General features: G+C 54.8%; 3 protein-coding genes across 3 annotated transcripts; 1 reads left to right on the forward strand and 2 right to left on the reverse strand.

Moving 5' to 3' along the window:
- Positions 1-98: 98 nt before the first annotated feature.
- Positions 99-8,050, reverse strand: utp20 (U3 small nucleolar RNA-associated protein 20; the record flags this gene model as incomplete). The annotated part of the gene is made up of 2 exons (XM_036632246.1): positions 99-6,621; positions 6,672-8,050. 2 exons carry the CDS (start codon positions 8,048-8,050, stop codon positions 99-101), a joined length of 7,902 nt encoding a protein of 2,633 aa, XP_036501290.1.
- A 370-nt stretch (positions 8,051-8,420) lies between these two features.
- mug161 (CWF19-like protein mug161) lies at positions 8,421-10,082 on the forward strand (the record flags this gene model as incomplete). Its single annotated transcript, XM_036632247.1, has 1 exon — positions 8,421-10,082. One exon carries the CDS (start codon positions 8,421-8,423, stop codon positions 10,080-10,082), a length of 1,662 nt encoding a protein of 553 aa, XP_036501293.1.
- A 3,702-nt stretch (positions 10,083-13,784) lies between these two features.
- On the reverse strand, positions 13,785-15,635 carry nimT (M-phase inducer phosphatase; the record flags this gene model as incomplete). The annotated part of the gene is made up of 4 exons (XM_036632248.1): positions 13,785-14,946; positions 15,005-15,233; positions 15,293-15,360; positions 15,418-15,635. 4 exons carry the CDS (start codon positions 15,633-15,635, stop codon positions 13,785-13,787), a joined length of 1,677 nt encoding a protein of 558 aa, XP_036501294.1.
- Between the last annotated feature and the right edge of the window lie 781 nt (positions 15,636-16,416).

Here is a 16,416-nt window from a genome sequence, read left to right on the forward strand (position 1 = left end):
CGATGTAGCCCATGTACTATAAAAGACCATGCATATCTTCGCAGCCTTTTTTCCCACCGAGAACGCCATACGATGCAGTCTTCGTGCAGACCTAGTAATTACCACCCCTTGTACGCCGTCCTGGCCGCCCTGTGCTCGGCGCTGCGGACCTTCTTCTTTTCCTTCTTCTTCTCCGTCTTCTTCCTCTTGTCCCTGCCGTACTTCTCCGGCTGCGCAATTGCCTCGATCTTGCGCTTGCTCGACCTCTGCTGTCTCCTCTCGCGCACCTCCTCCCTGATCTCCAACAACGTCTTGGTGTACTCGGCCGTGCCGAACTTCTTCTGCAGAGAGTCCATGAGGATTTGTGCCCTGTTCTTCAGGCCATCCAGCTTGGTCTTGAACTGCTCGTCGTTCGAGAACGGCACGGGGATGTTGGGGTCCGTCAGGTTCTGCAGGGGGTACAGAATGGTCTTGAACGAGGGCTCGAGGTGCTCCTGAGGCACGCGGCGGCAGATTGTCTCCAAAACCTCCATGGCGACGACCTTAGGGGTGATGGCGCTCGACTTAGGGCGAACGTCCTTGCGCAGGAGAGAGGAGAGCTTCCAGAAGAGGTACTGAAGGTCCTTGCGGTGCTCCTCGATTCTGTCCTCCTCAGCCTCTTGCTCGTCTCTGTCTCCAAGGGTCTCGGCCTCCGGTACGTTTTGCACCTTGACGGGCAGACGGGGACCCAAGAATATCAGGATCTGAGTGAGTTCCGTGGCAAGGGTGTCTTCGATCTCGGGCGTTCTCAAGGCGTACATTGTCAACCTCACCAGCTCCTCGACATCCTCGCAATCCAGGTCCAGTCCGTGAGACCCATTGAGCGTCTCTCCTGCCTTGGCAGCCTTGCTGGCGTAGTCGGCGAGGAAGGCACTCAGAACCTTGGCGGTGCTCAACTTGACGGAGTTGTCAGGATGCGTGAAGCATCCGCGGATGTCGGCCCAGAGGTCCTGAGATTCCGAACCGAGGAGTCTCTCGGGGTATCTCTCAGTCAGGACCTGCACGTCGTGGAGGACAGTGTTCATCAAATCCTCGTCAGCGACGCGGATATCGCCAGTTCCGACAATCTCCCCGATCTTGCCAAGAACCAAGTCCAGCTCCTTCTTGTGTTTGGTTGAAGGCTCTCTAGCCTCGAAGAAGAACCCGAATGCCTGGAGAGCTAACTTTGTAACAGCTGCGTTGTCCTCCTGCTCGATCCACGAACGCAGAAGCGTCATGAAGTTCTGCATCCGCTCCTTGTCAGCCTTGCGGAACATCTCCTTGAGCACCTCGCCGGCAGCGAGGCAGCACTTCTCGCTGTCATCGTTGGCGAGCACCATGACCAGGGGAAGGAAACACGTGGCGATGGCTTCTTGCACGAAATCATCCGCTGATTTTGTCAACAGGAGATGAACAACCTCCATGACGGACAAACGACCACCCTCTCGCTCGTAGGTCAAGTTGGCGACGATGAAGTTTAGCTGCTTCACCCAGCGGGCCTTTCTCTGGGGGTAGTCCCTAAGGAATTGGAAGAAGGCTCCTCTCGCCAAGTCTCGCGTGTTCTGGTCGTCATTGGTGATCATGACGGTACCGACGTAGTCCATAGTGTCATAGACAACAGCAGTCTCGATCTTGCGCTCAAGAACGGAGCGCAGGAAGTTGAAAGTGACGTGGCGGTAGAGAGGCTCGGTAAGGTCGTCCTTGAGCTTGCCGAGCAGCATGTCGATGGCTGCCTCCTTAACAGGAATGTCCTTGCGCTCCCGGAGAATGACTGAAAGGAACTTCAGCGCAGCCTGGGAGAGGTCTGTGGTCGTAGATGTTGACATTGAAATGCTCTTCGAGGCCTCCCTGGTGGCGACCTTGAACAACTTCTCATCGTCCTCGTTATTAAAAGGGACTCTGACCAAGACACTGAGCAGCTTGAAAGCAGCAACCTTGACGTCGTCCTCGCCGCCTACGACAGCGTCACCAATGATGGGGACGAAACCAGTGATGTTCGCTGCAGTGCGCAGACTGTCATGCTTCTTCCAGGCGGCCCGCAGAATGTCAAAGGCGAACTTGACCAGCTTGTACGTGTACTTGCCCGCGGTGCCGTGGTTGTCCTTCTTCACGCCCTTCTGGTAGAGATACTTCTTGAGGCGGGGGTCGATCCTCGGTGCTTTCTCAGGCTGCTTGCTCTTGTAGACTTCTTGGATGACCTCGTAGCAGAAAACCAGTGTGTCACGGCTCTCTGCTGCAGGGTTTTGCAGCAGACCAGCGGTGATTCTGGCCAACAACGCATCGATCTTGCGGACCAGCTTGAGGTCGACCTTTTGCAAGAGAAGAGATTGCAGTGGGTGCACGAGTGCGACGAGTTGGCTGATGGAGGCAGACTTGGCAATCAACTCCATGGAATCTTGAGACTTGCTTGCCTTGACCTCCTTCATCTCGCTGACGTATCCCTCAGCATCCTTCTCTTGACCGGCAGCGCCGAAGATGTCATCAATGATAACCGCCACGATAGACCAGAGAGTGTAGTCGAGATCACCCTGCTCAAATTCCGGGATGACTCTGAGCAACATGGAGTGAAGGGTGTATGAGAGAACGTGCAGCTGGTAACCTCGCTTGAGCGCGCCGCGAAGTTCCTTCAGAATGAAACCAAAGTAGGTCGGGCCCAGAACGGAAGCGATTTGCACTAGAGTATCTCTGGCCATCTCACGGGCTTCCCAGGACTTGCTGCGGAGAATGTGGCAGATATCCGTGAGTACACCAGCAAGCTTCTGGCCCATCTCCTCAGATGGGAGGATCTTCATGAGCTTGACGATGATGACACCGACAGGCACACGGTAGCTGACCTCGGATTCATCCTTCTCGTGCAAGTGCTTGATCAAGGTAGGAAGGAAGAGGTTACTGACGTCGGTGCTGAGCTTCGCCTGTGCGGGAACGGTGCGAGCAAGTCTCAAGTTGGAGAGGGAGGCAGCCACAGAGCCATCCACTTGCATGGGCTCAACGTCAGTGGCCTTTGATTCCACGGAGACGACGAGTGCATCGCTGAATTTGCCGAGTAGCTTGTTCACCTGCTTCGGCAGATCAGGCTTTGACTCCACAAAGCTGATGTATCTCTGAAGGATCACACGGTAGGTCTTCCAGTCAAGGGATAGGGCCAAGTTCGCAATCGTGATTGTCGCCTGGGCGCCCAAACCTTGGTCGTCGGTACCATATGCGCGGCCGAAGATGAAATGCTCCAGCAGCGGAATGAAGAACTTGCCCAGATTCTGGCTGCTGATTTCGTGGACCTCGTTGGCAGTCTCGAGGAATCGGATAGCTTCCAATTGACGGGACGTGGCAGGGCTGAGAATGTTGAAGAAGAAAGGCAGTTCAGTGGTGTCCTCGTCAATATCGCCGCCAAGGAAGCCCTTCAAATCCGCCACAGGTTCCCACGTGGGCATCTGGGATATGAGGTACCCAAACACTCTCAGATACTCACGTCTGACAGTAGCCGACTCCTCGCCAGCTCCGTAGTAGATGGACTTGAGTACAATGTCCCTCATTTGTCTGTCAAACGCTGCCTTCGAGGCTTCTTCTTGGCACGCCGCTACCTCGCTGATGAACTTCCGAAGACCGTCTGCAGAGTTTGACGCAAGGATGCCGTATTCCTCATCACTACGAATGAAGAAGATCAAGTTGTGCAGGAGCGCCAGCCACTGTTTGGGAGTAAACGGCGTCTGCTTGTTTGTAATCTGGGTGAAGGCCTTGAGTCTCTTGTCATAGTCCGGCTCATCAATGCGGTCCGGTGCAAACGCATTGAGGGCGCTGCAAAGCTCGGCAACTTCCTGGATAGTGGCATCCTTGGCGGCAAGAGCCGTAAGAACGCGAGCCAGAGACGTCCTGTTCTCTCTGTCTTTGAAGTAGCTGAAAAGGGAAGCCAGAGTCTCGTAGATAGCGATGTTGGCAGTCGTGTCCTCGGCCTCGGAAGCACCCAGGATGTTGATGAAACGCTCAAGAATGAGCAGAATCCTGCCCTTGGCTTTGGGGCTGACCTTGCGTGCGGGCTGGTTGAGAAGCTTAGTTGAGATATCCAGAGTTTGCTGGACGTTCTGAGAGGTTTCAACCATAGGAGAAAGTTCGACAATGGTTTCAATGCAAGCCTCCAAAAGCTCATTGCCCATCTCGGCCTCAAGTGCAGTGGTAATTGTCCTCAAGATCAGCTCCATGTTCGCATCAATGAGTTCGACGCGGATAAGTTCATTGAACTCAGACTCCTCGGCAGGAGCCTGTGCCAGCTTGAAGAGGTTGCGGACGATGCTGAGGGCGAACACTTTGACGTTTTCCTTGGCTTTCGGCACCGAAACGCACTCGATAACCTTCGGTAGAATCTGGCTGTTGATTGACAAGAATAACGCAGCCTTAGGAAGCTGGGACCACGTCCAAAGCAGCTGCATAATACCAGAAATCGACTGGGCGGTCTCAATAGGCAACTTCTCTGTCCTGGGGACGATGACCTCGTTGACGATAGGTTCCGAGTACGGCGACCAGTTGAAATCCTGCGCATTGCGGAACAGAGAAATAATACACTTCAAGCCGGTTTGCCGGATGTCCTTGTACAGCGACTCTTGAGACGCCTCAGTGGGTTCTTCGTCCTCGTCATCCTCCTGAATCGCCGTGTCCCGGAGTCGCCGGCAAGCGGAGATCAAGCAGTACAAGATGGGATGCAAAAGTCTCTCGACATAAGGCCCAACATGAGCGCCGAGCTCGTTGATGAGGGGCAGCATCATGTTCATGAAACCGACTTGCTTGCGAGGAGGGAGAATTTCCCGATCGAACAAGCTGGAGCGGAAACCAGACTCATCAATAACCCGAGCGTTCCTCAGGCTGCCAGTCGCGATGTCCAAGAAACTTCCCATGTCCTCTACACTCAGGTTTCTCAGAACGGTCAGACGAGTAGCCAGCAGACCATGACGGCCACTGGCAGCTCCCTTTTTAGAGATGGTTCTTCCGTATAAGAGTCTCAGAAGCACAGGCATGAGCTCAGCCCGGTGCTCAGGTCGAATGACTTCGTCGCTTTGCAGAAAGACGGTAACCTCGTTCTTGAATCTGGCTTCGTCGAGGAGGTACTCCAAGTTTTCCTTGTAAGGTGTGACACCCTTTTGCTTCCAGGCGAGGATAGCCTTCAGTGCCTGCTTCTGTACCTCGATATCACCATTCTCCATGAGATGGAGAAGGGCACGGTACACCTTCTCATTCTGGTACAGAGACTTCGGGTTGACAAACAGAGCGAAGACACCAACGAGTGCCTTGCGGTCCTGAAGTGACCAGTCATCTCCATTAGACTGAGGCTCTTCATCGTCCTGGGCGTCAGATGCATCATCCTCATCAAGAGCCCAAGGCAAGAAAAAGGGCACCAGCTTGCGCGAGTGTTTCTCAGCAGACGAAGGCATGGCAGTAAAGACCTTGATTGCCTGGGCTCGGGCGTTGGTCGCGTGGGCCTCGACGGTTTGCTGCTGCTCGTCAAAAGCTTGAAGCATGAGATCTACCGCGTTGTTGACCACAGGCTCAACCTCATCCGCCATCCTCCAGAGCTTCTTTAAGTGGGTGCAGTCGAAGTCAGTGACGGGTTCCCTGCCCTGGAGCGATGGTTGGCTTCCGGGACCCGACCACCTGGGCGAGGGCGTCTCCAGCCAGTCGAAAGCCATATCTGAAATAGCCTCCGCACCCGTCTTGGATTCTCCAACCAGCTTCAGAGCGGTAATGGTATCGTCCCACAAAGGCGAAAGTTTGACTGTCAACATGCCGAACATGAAGGAAGGGATTGCCTTCAAGAGCCAGGAGTTTTCGCTCAATTGAGAGTAAGTTTGACCAAGCTTGCGCAGATGCATAGCAACATTTCTCATCGTGGAAAGCTCCATAGGTGTCTGCTCAATATCCAGCATAAGGGTGTGGCAGGAGTGCTCATCGGGCGTCGACTCGATTTGCTGAAGAATCTTAAGAGAAGCGAGGCGAAGCTCATGAGAAGAGGCAGAGAGGTTCTCAATTAGTGCCTGAACGACAGGATCTTCCTCTCCAGAGCCCTCGCTGCTGTCGCTGCTTTGGCGGTCGACCGACGGCGGCTGGTTCTTTGTTGCCTCAGCATACTCAAGGTAGGCCTCCAGGAAGCCAACTGAACGGCTGAACCGAGGCACGGCAGCCCGAAGAAGCGGGCTGAGAGCCGAATCCACCGGACCAGCCGCCTTGCTCATGCGAAGGTACGCATGAAAACCCTGGCTGACGCTGAAGTGTACCTCATCCGACGCCAACGTGGACGATGGTTTCAGTGCAAGTCTCAACTTTCTGAGTAGGAGTTCCGCGATCTTGGCGCTTGCCGATGGGTGAACTGTCGTAGAGTAAAGGAGGTCTAGAAGTGCTGAGTATTTGGGCAGACATCTATCCCGCCATGTTTGGGGATCCTTGTCATAGGCTCCGCGTTCGGGGAAGGGTGACGCTTCGAGACGCTCGAACTTTGACACAATCTGGTCCTGCCAGCTGCGCGGAAGATTGCAGGTCTCCTTGCCCCCTGGCGAGGGCAAACTGCCTGACTTGACCATGCGCGGTAAGAAAACGCACAGCATATCCTCGTTTCGACCGTCGGACCAGTGGCTGACAATGAACCTGGTCACTGTTAGGATGCGAGACATGAAAGATGATGCTCTATGACATACCTCTGGAAATAGGTCTGGAACAAACTTCGGAATCGTTGTGAATCCAACTCGGAGAAGTAGGCACAGAACGGAATATACCATCTCATGAGTTTGTCCCTCTGAAGAGCTGTCATGAAGTCCTTGATACACGGGATTAGGGCGTCAATCGGCGCCTGGTGCCAGACGATCGCGGCGTTGACAACGACATGCTTCCATATCAGGCTCAATTTATCCTCCGTTGCCTCTGGGGAGTTCTGTGCCATCGCATCCAGCATCGCTGTCAGGTTTTGGACGAGTACGGGCCAGTTGCTGACGCGAGATCCTCTCCGGACTCCCGCAGCCGTACCGAGAACCCTGACTAAAGGCACATAACGCCATGTCTTGCTTGGCTTAGACTCGGCCAACGCTGCCTGCACATGGTCTTGGATCGCTTCGAGGACCAGCGCAAGGTCCTTATCGTTGGAGTGGTGGATGATGCTGGTCAGGACACCGCAAACAAGATCGGTCCAGGTCGCCGTCGGCGTGAGGTCTGACTCGGTTTCGGGGATGGCTTTCATGAGTGTCGTGAAGATGGCCGGTCCAGTCGAGTGGATGGTCTGTCCTGGGCCCTTGATCGCCTCGGCGAACATAGTCATGAGACCATCCTGGTATAGTTGGAACTGGCGGTCGCCGACAGTACTTCGAAGGTCGTTCCTTGCGTGTTCAACGATGGCAACGAGAGCGGTCTCCCGGTTCGCTGGTGCCGCTGCCTTCTTAATGAGAAAGCTCAACGCCTCGGCGGCAAAACGAGCAATATGAGGAGGGTGGCGCGCCTTTCCCAGGAGTGGTATCATGACATCGTACGTCGGTCGCAAATCCGGGACCAGTAGCTTCGAAAGATATTTGAACAAGAAGGCGAGAGCGGCAAATGTCCACTCAATAACATCGGCATCCTGCGGTCTGGCGGCGATGGCGATAATGAGATCCAGAGACTTGGCATAGTACTTTTCGAATCGGGTACCAATATCGTGCGCAAAAGCTGTCAAGAGGTCCAAGACAGGCTCCAAGGCATCCTTGTCTTGTTTCGCAATCGACGTCTCGAGCGCCTCGAAGATGTCCTTCTCGAAGTGTAGAATCTGGGGGAGACTCTCACTCAGCGGCAAGACCACCCTCTTGAAATCGCTAAAGGCTTTTGAGACATTGAGCTCGCCCCATTTCTGCAAGCCAGTCCGGAAGTATGAGGTGGTCGCTTCGAGGTCTTCTTCGTCGAGATCATGTCGGCGGACCTTTCGTAGGGGATCGAGCGAGTGTAGTTTGGAGACCTTGGTCGCGAAGGACTCCCATCGGTGGTTCTTTTGATGTGGTGTTGAGTATTTGCCCTTTCGGGACTTTGTGATACGTCCAGATGAAGTGGAAGGCATATTGGGCGCGTTGACAGGCGGTATGCGCAGGAACCCGTCGTCTTCGTCTCCCAGCTTCACTGCTTGATCGCGAAAAAAAGTTCCCCGCCGACTCTTCAAAGCTGCCCAGAAAGATTTGAACTTTTTTTTTTGCCGGGCGAAGCTCGGTCCACCTCGATAAGGCGATAAGAGTATCAAAAGCGGGTCTAGGCCAATCATATTCCTTCCAGATAGAGATCCACATTACTTCATCGCGCATCCCCCAGTCGCAACTTTCCAGCTTCAAGCTCCCATCAACAACCACTCGAACCCGTCACACCCCGAATCAGCAAGGCGCAATGGCTGCACCCAAGGTGTGAGTGTTCCTCGATACGACTCCGCGACTTGCAGGATGTTTGCAAGAGTGCTGACATGTCACAGGATCGTACTGGGCAGCCTCAATGGCTCGCTGCAGCCTGCCTTTTCCAAGGTCGCGACGCTCCACGCGAAGAATAACTTCAGCTTCGCAATCGTAACCGGCAACCTCTTCGGCGCAGAGGACGACGCCGCTGTCGAGTCTCTTCTCAATGGCGAAATCAAGGTGCCCCTGCCTACTTACTTCACCATTGGAACCGCGCCCCTTCCTCCGCGAATCGTCGCCAAGATCGAGGCCGACGAGGAAATCTGCGAGAACCTCCACTTCCTCGGCAAGCGCAGCATCACAAAGACCTCAGAGGGTGTGAGAATCGTTGCTCTGGGCGGAAAGCTCGATAAGGAAGTCGTTGGTGGGCAGTCAAAGGAACAGCACCTGCCCTTCCACACTGCCGACGATGCGAAGTCGCTGAAGGGAGCGAACAAGGCGGATATTCTGCTGACGGCAGTTTGGCCTGCTGGTGTCTGGACGAACTCCAAGACCGCTCTTGCCCCCGAGAACCAGGCGATTATTGAGAGCACGGCGGAAGTTGCGGATCTTTGCGCTACACTGAAGCCCCGCTACCACTTCTCCCCCTCTCCTGCCGAGTTCTTCTACGAACGCGAGCCTTTCTTCCATCCCACCGAGGAAGGCAGCGACGATTTCCCCATCACCCGCTTCATCTCCATGGCCCCCTACGGCAATTCAGCGAAGGCCAAGGCGCTTTACGCCTTCACAATTCAGCTCAACGAGACCTCGGTAGAGCGCCCTGTTGGCGCGACTTTCACCCCGTTCAGCCCCAGGAAGCCCAAGAGGCGCGCGCAGGAGGAAGGCTCTTACAGCCGCTTCGGCAACGGAGATGACGGCGACCGCCGTCATCGCCGTGGAAACAAGCGAGGTCGTCACCACTCACCTCCCCCCGGCCCTGACCGTTGCTTTTTCTGCCTCTCCAACCCGAATCTGGACACCCACATGGTCGCCACTGTCGGTGATGACAGCTATCTTGCTACTGCCAAGGGCCCTCTCGCCACATCGGAGACTTTCAAGAAACAGGGCTTAGACTTCCCAGGCCACATCATCATGACACCTCATGCACACACGCCTACTATCTACCACTCTGGCGCCGAGAGCTACTCTGCCGAAGATGCGGAGCGAACCCACAAGGAGATGACTCGATTTCGAGAGAGCCTCCAAGCCATGGTTGCTGCCAAGTCGAACCATAAGCTCGGTGCCATCACCTGGGAGATCAGCCGCCAGCGCAACATTCACGTCCACTGGCAATTTCACCCCGTTCCTGCGGAAATGGTCTACAAGAACGTCGTCGAGGCCGGCTTCAAGGTGGAGGCAGAGAACCTCAAGTACCCCGAGTTCGAAAACACCGAGCTCTCGTACGAGGAGCAGGGCACCATTGGCGACTACTTCCGCATCTGGATCTGGGCGGACAACGGCGACGACAGGATTAAGGGTACTAGTCTCGTCATGAAGCTCGATCCCAACATGCGTTTCGACCTGCAATACCCCCGCAAGGTCGTTGCCAAGCTTCTCAAGCTGGAGCAGCGCTTCGTCTGGCGGGACTGCGTCCAGGCCCAGGAGGAAGAGGTCAAGGACGTCGAGGCCTTCCGTAAGGCGTTCAAGGACTGGGACTTTACGCTCCAGGGATAGACAAGAGACGGAGGTTTTCCGGTTCCGGAGTGGCGGGGAAGGTTATCTGAATTTGGCATTTGAAAATGGAAAGGGGGCAACTACGCAAATGATTTCTTGCATGGCATGGGCATAGGTGGCGTTTGGGATACCCAGGTTTTCTGCATCTACTTGCCTCTAGAGGGGCAGCGGCAGCGGCAGCATCTGATTTTGACTCGGTTCACATATCAAAGCAGACACGGGCGTATTCCTCAGATATATACCGCAAACAAGTAGACGCCAACAAAAAGTTATTTACGATTTCACCACATTTTCCAAAAACGCACTCATTTTACAACCGAATGATGTCTCCAGAGCAGTGCCTCCACACGAATACCCCATCAACCGTATACCACATTTCTTTCGAAAGAATGCCACCGAAGATCCGGACCCCGAAATCTGCTACAAAACGCCAGCCATGATCCAGAGCCTCATCTCTCAACCTAGCAACGTCAGAAGGCAGCTGCGTCTGTCTACCGCCCCCCATACCCGCGAGACCCCACGGCAACGTCCCGCTCTTGCGAGGCACGCCGCATTACGTCGAAGGCTCCGGGCCCGTCTTACCGTCCATACCTCAAGGCGGAGCACTTCATACTGTCTCGCCCGGCATGCTCTCCCCCCCACACTGCCTTGGCCTTTTAGGACCCCTGGACCCCTACAACATTCCTCAACTCTCTCACACCGCCGACACGACATGAAGAGGGAAAACCTTGAGGCCTCTCCTCCAAGCTTGTGAAGGTTCCGGACCACTTCGTAGTATGACATGGCTGAGACCTCCTCATCTCCGTCATCAGATCTCAGCTTGTCTCTGTTGCGTGTTGCATAACGAGAGACTTCTCTCCCAAAATCCTAGGATGAGAAAGTGCCGATGGAATAATGCGCGCTTACACTTGCACAGAGAGTTTATCCAAGATTTCGGCATCCGCACGCTTTATCCGTTATCCCTTGCATCCTATACGGCCCGTACAAAAGCAATGACAGCTCAAACCGAGACCAGAAACTAAACACCCCCGTGCTTTGTTGTGAGACTCGCGGCGTGGCGTCCACCCCCGCGGATGACGAGGGGAAACGGTCTCTTCTTCTTTGAGCAACCTGTGTTTCTCGTGATACCCCTTGCGAGCTCACTTGCCAAGCTGTTTTCTTGGTCGTTCTCCTACCCGACTATCTCTTTTTGCTCCCTTATTTGCATCATATTCTGTGTGCCGTGAAACGTTAGGATACACTTGCTGGACCTTCTTAGCCTGTAGATTTCTTCCATATTTGTATGGCGAACAAAGAAGAACGGGAGAGAAGAATGGCCAGCTACTTGAGACGGGATAGGAAAGGCGCTTTCCATCAAGGAACGTTTGTCAAATTCCACCTCCCATGGCCACAATCGCCCGTCGGCAGACACTCCGAGGCACACAAGCAGCTCCTGATTGGTCCACTCGAAATAAGCATGTTCTCCCCCCCGAGTAAGGGAGGCTCACGATAACAATCAACATCACCTCTGCCCTCGACTCATGAACCACCGCACTGCAACCTAATTAGCCCCCGAATCCAGACGAACGGTTCACTCGCCCGCCAGCGTCGCATCATCCAGTGCAACGACATCTTCTTTCAGGACCGCACGTGGAAACAGCTTATCGTGAAATTCCCTCAAACACTCAAAGAGAACCGCAACACACCAAAGTCCCATTCATCCGTCCGTCGATTCATTCATCCGAAGCAGCGGCCGAGTCCGCACGCCATTCATCTCCGGCCCCTCCCTAGTTAGCAACCCTTTCATCACATCGTGTCCAAGTCCCCCATTGAAGCCCATCCCTCTCGTCCCTCCCTCCCTTTACCTGCGCCCCCGTTTTCCATCACGTAACAAACGCATCAAAGCCACACGCTAGAACACCCGTAGAACCCCCCCTCAAAACAAAACACCCGTTAATAGCTCTCCACAAAGATCCGAACCGCACCATAATGGTGAGGTGGAAGCGCCAGCAAGGGAAACAAAAACAACAAGATCCTAGCCCAGAAAAGAAGACACAAAAAACGTCCCGAAATGTCCGTGTGTTCATCGCGTCCGGCCGTCCATGTTGATGTTTGGCCCTGTCTGTCCAAAGCAAGCCACCCACCAACGGCGCTGGTGCTGTCTGGTAGGGATCCCCCGGATTTCTGGCTGCTTTGCTGGTCAAAGCAAAACGATGACGTGAGTCGTGAATCGTGAGACCCGGCGCATGGAACAAGGAAGATCGAAGGGGAAGGAAGGAGCCGCCGATACGAGGAAAAGAAAGGGAACCTCAGCGTTCGACCATGGCCCGTGAGGATGTTTCAAAACGTGGTCGAAGCCTCAAAGGGCCGGACGAACACACGCGCTAGAAGCAAAGACCTCCGGACTGCACAGACAATCGCGAGCCGCGGCGGGCCTCGAACCTCAGAGGCTCGGACAGACGCGCTTTCTCGCGCGCGTAGCTTGAGCCGCTGCGCCTGCTGCTCGCGTGTCTCTCTCTCGCAATACCAATTTGTGCGTGCGTGTTTGTTTGTGTGTATTTTCATTCAATTGAGTATGAGCTAGCCCAGAATGGTCCTTCTATGGAACCATGGTGTTTTGGCAATTTCTTTTCGATGCCAGTACTGTACAGAGAAAGCGTGGATTCACCCACGCCCTAATCGCACGACTCAGCTTCTAAGCTTGCAGTGCTCTCCCCCAAGATGATTCGCCAATGTTACAAGGCTTCCCGAGCAACTGCTTTTCTTCCACACGTAGCTTTTCCACTTCTCTCGCGCTGTCCTGTTCCAGGTACTCCTACAATGTACACAGGAGGTGAAAGTCCTCCAACAAGCCCGGCCAGTGGTGGTCCGTGAGGCGTTGTTTTGAAAAAATGTAAAGGGAATGGGTGATGTGAGGTCTGTGAGTGTAATGTGTCATCCGATGACAAGGATGTCGGGTATCCGGCGTTTGGATGGAAAGTTTTGGTATCAGGTGAAGGGTCAAGTGACCAGACAAAGGAAATTCGGTAGAAAACAAGAAGAACAGTCCGCCGGGTATGGTCTGAAATACTCCCGGATATAGGTGGGAGACCAACAAAGCGGACCGAGACGTCATAGTGAAATGCTCCCGAGCCCACGATGCGGAGACACGACTGCCGCAGGTGTGACCGCGCAATATCGTGTGTGTCGAGACCAACTCCACCGGCGGACTTCATCCGACCAGCTGTGCCGGATGATGCAGAAATTCTGACAAATGAAAAAACCAAGGACAATGCTGTAAATGCCGACAGGAGCCACCGCGAGATGCCAGATCCAAGATGGACTCCGAACAACCATTTTGTGGCGATGCGGGACAATATGCCAATGCGTCTAATGCCGGTTGTTGTGTTTGTATGTTCAGGTTGGTGTAGAACAAAGCGCATAACGAGTTCTATTAGCGTAATAGTGAATTCATCGCGGCCGTGAGCGTTAAGCTGCTTTTGGGCGTCGGATTCGTAAGGCGGAATATTGGCAGTTGAATCGAATAGGGTTGACATGTGCAGAGAAGAGGCGTATAAAATCGACAATCAGGCTGCTGTGGGTCGCCCTATTAAAGGATGCCGGAAGGTGTTCGACGGGACTGTACCGGTGGTGAGTGGTACAGAGTGAGAGACAGCTTCATTCCTCCAGACGAGGAGACTGCTCCGCCATTGTGCAGCAGACAGTGGGGGAGCGTTGATAATACTAGTAAGAAGCCATGCGTCTTGCATGGCAACGTTCGCCCAAGATTGGAGAGTTGCCAATCATGGTGCTGGGATCTTGGCGGAAGCTGATGCTGGGTCTGAGACCGCTAGGTCTGGGTGGCGCGGTGGGGGACTGTTCGACGCAGGATTCGCGCTCGCCAAAGGCAAACGTCTGGGCCCTGCCGAACTGCTTGCGCGGGTTCTTGAGGCGGCCGAGTTCACGCTCGCAGGTGCGCTGGTGAGCTTCGTCGGACATCTCAACGTAGTTTTGAGGGTAGCACCGGCAGCGGTGCTCGTTGAAGAAGGCGCTGTATCCTCCTTCTAAAATATACACGTCAGGGTAGGTAAGATGCGGGTAGTGCTCGGCGTTGACGGTTCGGTCCTCGGAGCGGACGTGGCGGGCCATCATGGGGGCGCGGTGAGCAGAGTACTCGCAGTGAAAGATGAGAATGGTTCGTCCCTGCATGGGGTGCTGGAACAGTTGAGAGGCGAGGAGGTCCTTGTTGTTGTAGTTGACGGCACCATCGATGTGGCCGCCCTCGTACTCGTACTCGAAACGGCAGTCAATGACCATCTTCTGGTCGAACTTGTCACTGTACTTTCCGTCTAAGAGGTCGACCATGGTTTCTCTCGTGATCCTGGGGATGGTGTCGGTAGGGTCATCGGCCAGAAAGTGAGGCAGGAGGGGCTCCTGAACCTCGTCGGCATCCATGCCGCAGTGGGATTCCGGGGTCGTGGGAGAAGAGTCACCTCCTTCTGACTTGGCCTTGCCAACATCGCCGGGGTGCTCGAACATGCTCAGAGAGCGACGGAACTGCTTGCGGGGACGCATGAAGGGGTTTGAGACGGGGCGGCGGTGGTGCTGGCTACCAAAGGGGCTATTGCGGTTACCGGAGAGGCTGGAGAACTGGGGACGAGGACGAATGGCACCGGGAACGGCAGGAGTAGGGCTGTTGGCCGTCTGAGGTCGTCGTTCCTGAGGAGGTGAAGTGGCATCGAAGCATTCATCCAAGGACAGAGCACTGCTCATATGTGACAAACGGTTCTCACCAAATCGGAAGGTGGGGAGCTGGTTGTCTGTGTTGGATCGACCAGGAACGCCACTAGTAGAGTAGCCTTTCATTCGAGTCAAGGACGGGCGGCGCAGGCCTGGCTTTCTCCGTCTACCCCTGAGTTAGACGCGACCCCTTGAGCTAGGAGGAATGTGGCAATCAAACTTACTCGGCTCCCAGTGGCTTGGGTGGCTCCAACGACGCTTGCCGAGGAATGGGGGCTGGCGAGTCCAACATCATTTCGTCGTCCTCGGTGGTAGGAGTCGATCCCGGCGTCGGTGACGTTATCTCGATCTGGGTCATGAACGGCAGCTTGTGCGGGAGAGGCGAAACGTCCATCATCTCGTTCATTGCAGCAGGCGAGGACTCGGGCATCGGAGGGGTCGTCACGATGTAATCTAATCACTTTCATCAGCACCACCACCCTTGCACTGTAGAATGCCAGGTCAATGCTAACCGCGCGACTCGGCGTCACCCATCATGTTGGATGTGAATAAGGCACGACGAGGAGTCGGGAACTTGGGGCTGCACACCAGTGTTAGTCAATCGAGGCTCAGGTACTTTCATGTCATTCCGTCTCACCTCGCCTCATTGTCCAGACGAAAGTTCTGGGAGAGGTCGGCAGCCAGGCTGGCGGCAGGCGAAGAGCCGCTGACACCAAAGTAATCGCTGGACCGGTGCAACTGCTCGCGCAGGCTGTGACCTCCAGTATAATGAGGACGAGGACGGAAGAGATCCTTGTTGCCCCAGGTCGGGACAGCCATAGGGCGGTGCATAGCCGCCAAGGGTGAGGTCTCCATGATTGCAAGTGTTGAAAACGAGGGGGTCGTAGTCAACAAGTGCGATAGCGAGAGTATAAGTGGTTGTGGGTGGGTGTTATTTTGGTGGTGTTAGTTGTAGAGTTGTTTCGCGGTGGTGAGCGCTGCGTCCAAGACGATACTCAATATGTCGTGACGTTGTGGTGTATAATGAGAGACGATCGTTCGTCGGCGCCGAGTAAACGAATGCTGCGACTGCTCCTAATGATTTTTCTGCTGATCCTTGCCACTCAATGGGGGAACAAAACGACGTCGGGACGGGGAGAGGAGGGAGGCTGTCGAGTATCGCGGAGTGCTGCGAATCTCGAGTCGATGGGCCGAATTTTGCTTGGCGAGATTCGGAATCGGTAGCGGGGTGGGATTTCTCTCGGGCAGGGTGCACTGCGCTCGCTACAATCGAAGAATTGGGAGGAGGGGACCGTTCGTTATTGGATCGTTGCAAGCAACATCGGTGGTCGGGAACTCGAAAGGCTGGTTGTCCTTTGGTTTTTTCCCTTCAAATCGTTGATTGCTCGTCGTCGAGTTCGAGGTCAAGGCCGTCGTCGCAGGGAGGGCGAGAGCAGCGAACCGAAGTCGAGGGGAGGCGACGGGAGAGGCCGTTCCACGATGCCCTTGGTGTAAAAGGGCAGGTCGAGTTGTCGAGGCGGGAGCGGTGCCGCTTTTGTTGCATGGAAGGTCTCGATGGAAGAGAAGAAGGACGAAGCGAGGAGACGGTCCTTCCGGAGCTGGGAAGCTGAGGTGAGGTGCAGGCGCAAAACGGTGC

This window comes from Colletotrichum siamense (assembly GCF_013390195.1).
Source record: "Colletotrichum siamense strain Cg363 chromosome Unknown KSG_Cg363_contig01, whole genome shotgun sequence".
Taxonomy (NCBI): Eukaryota; Fungi; Ascomycota; class Sordariomycetes; order Glomerellales; family Glomerellaceae; genus Colletotrichum; species Colletotrichum siamense.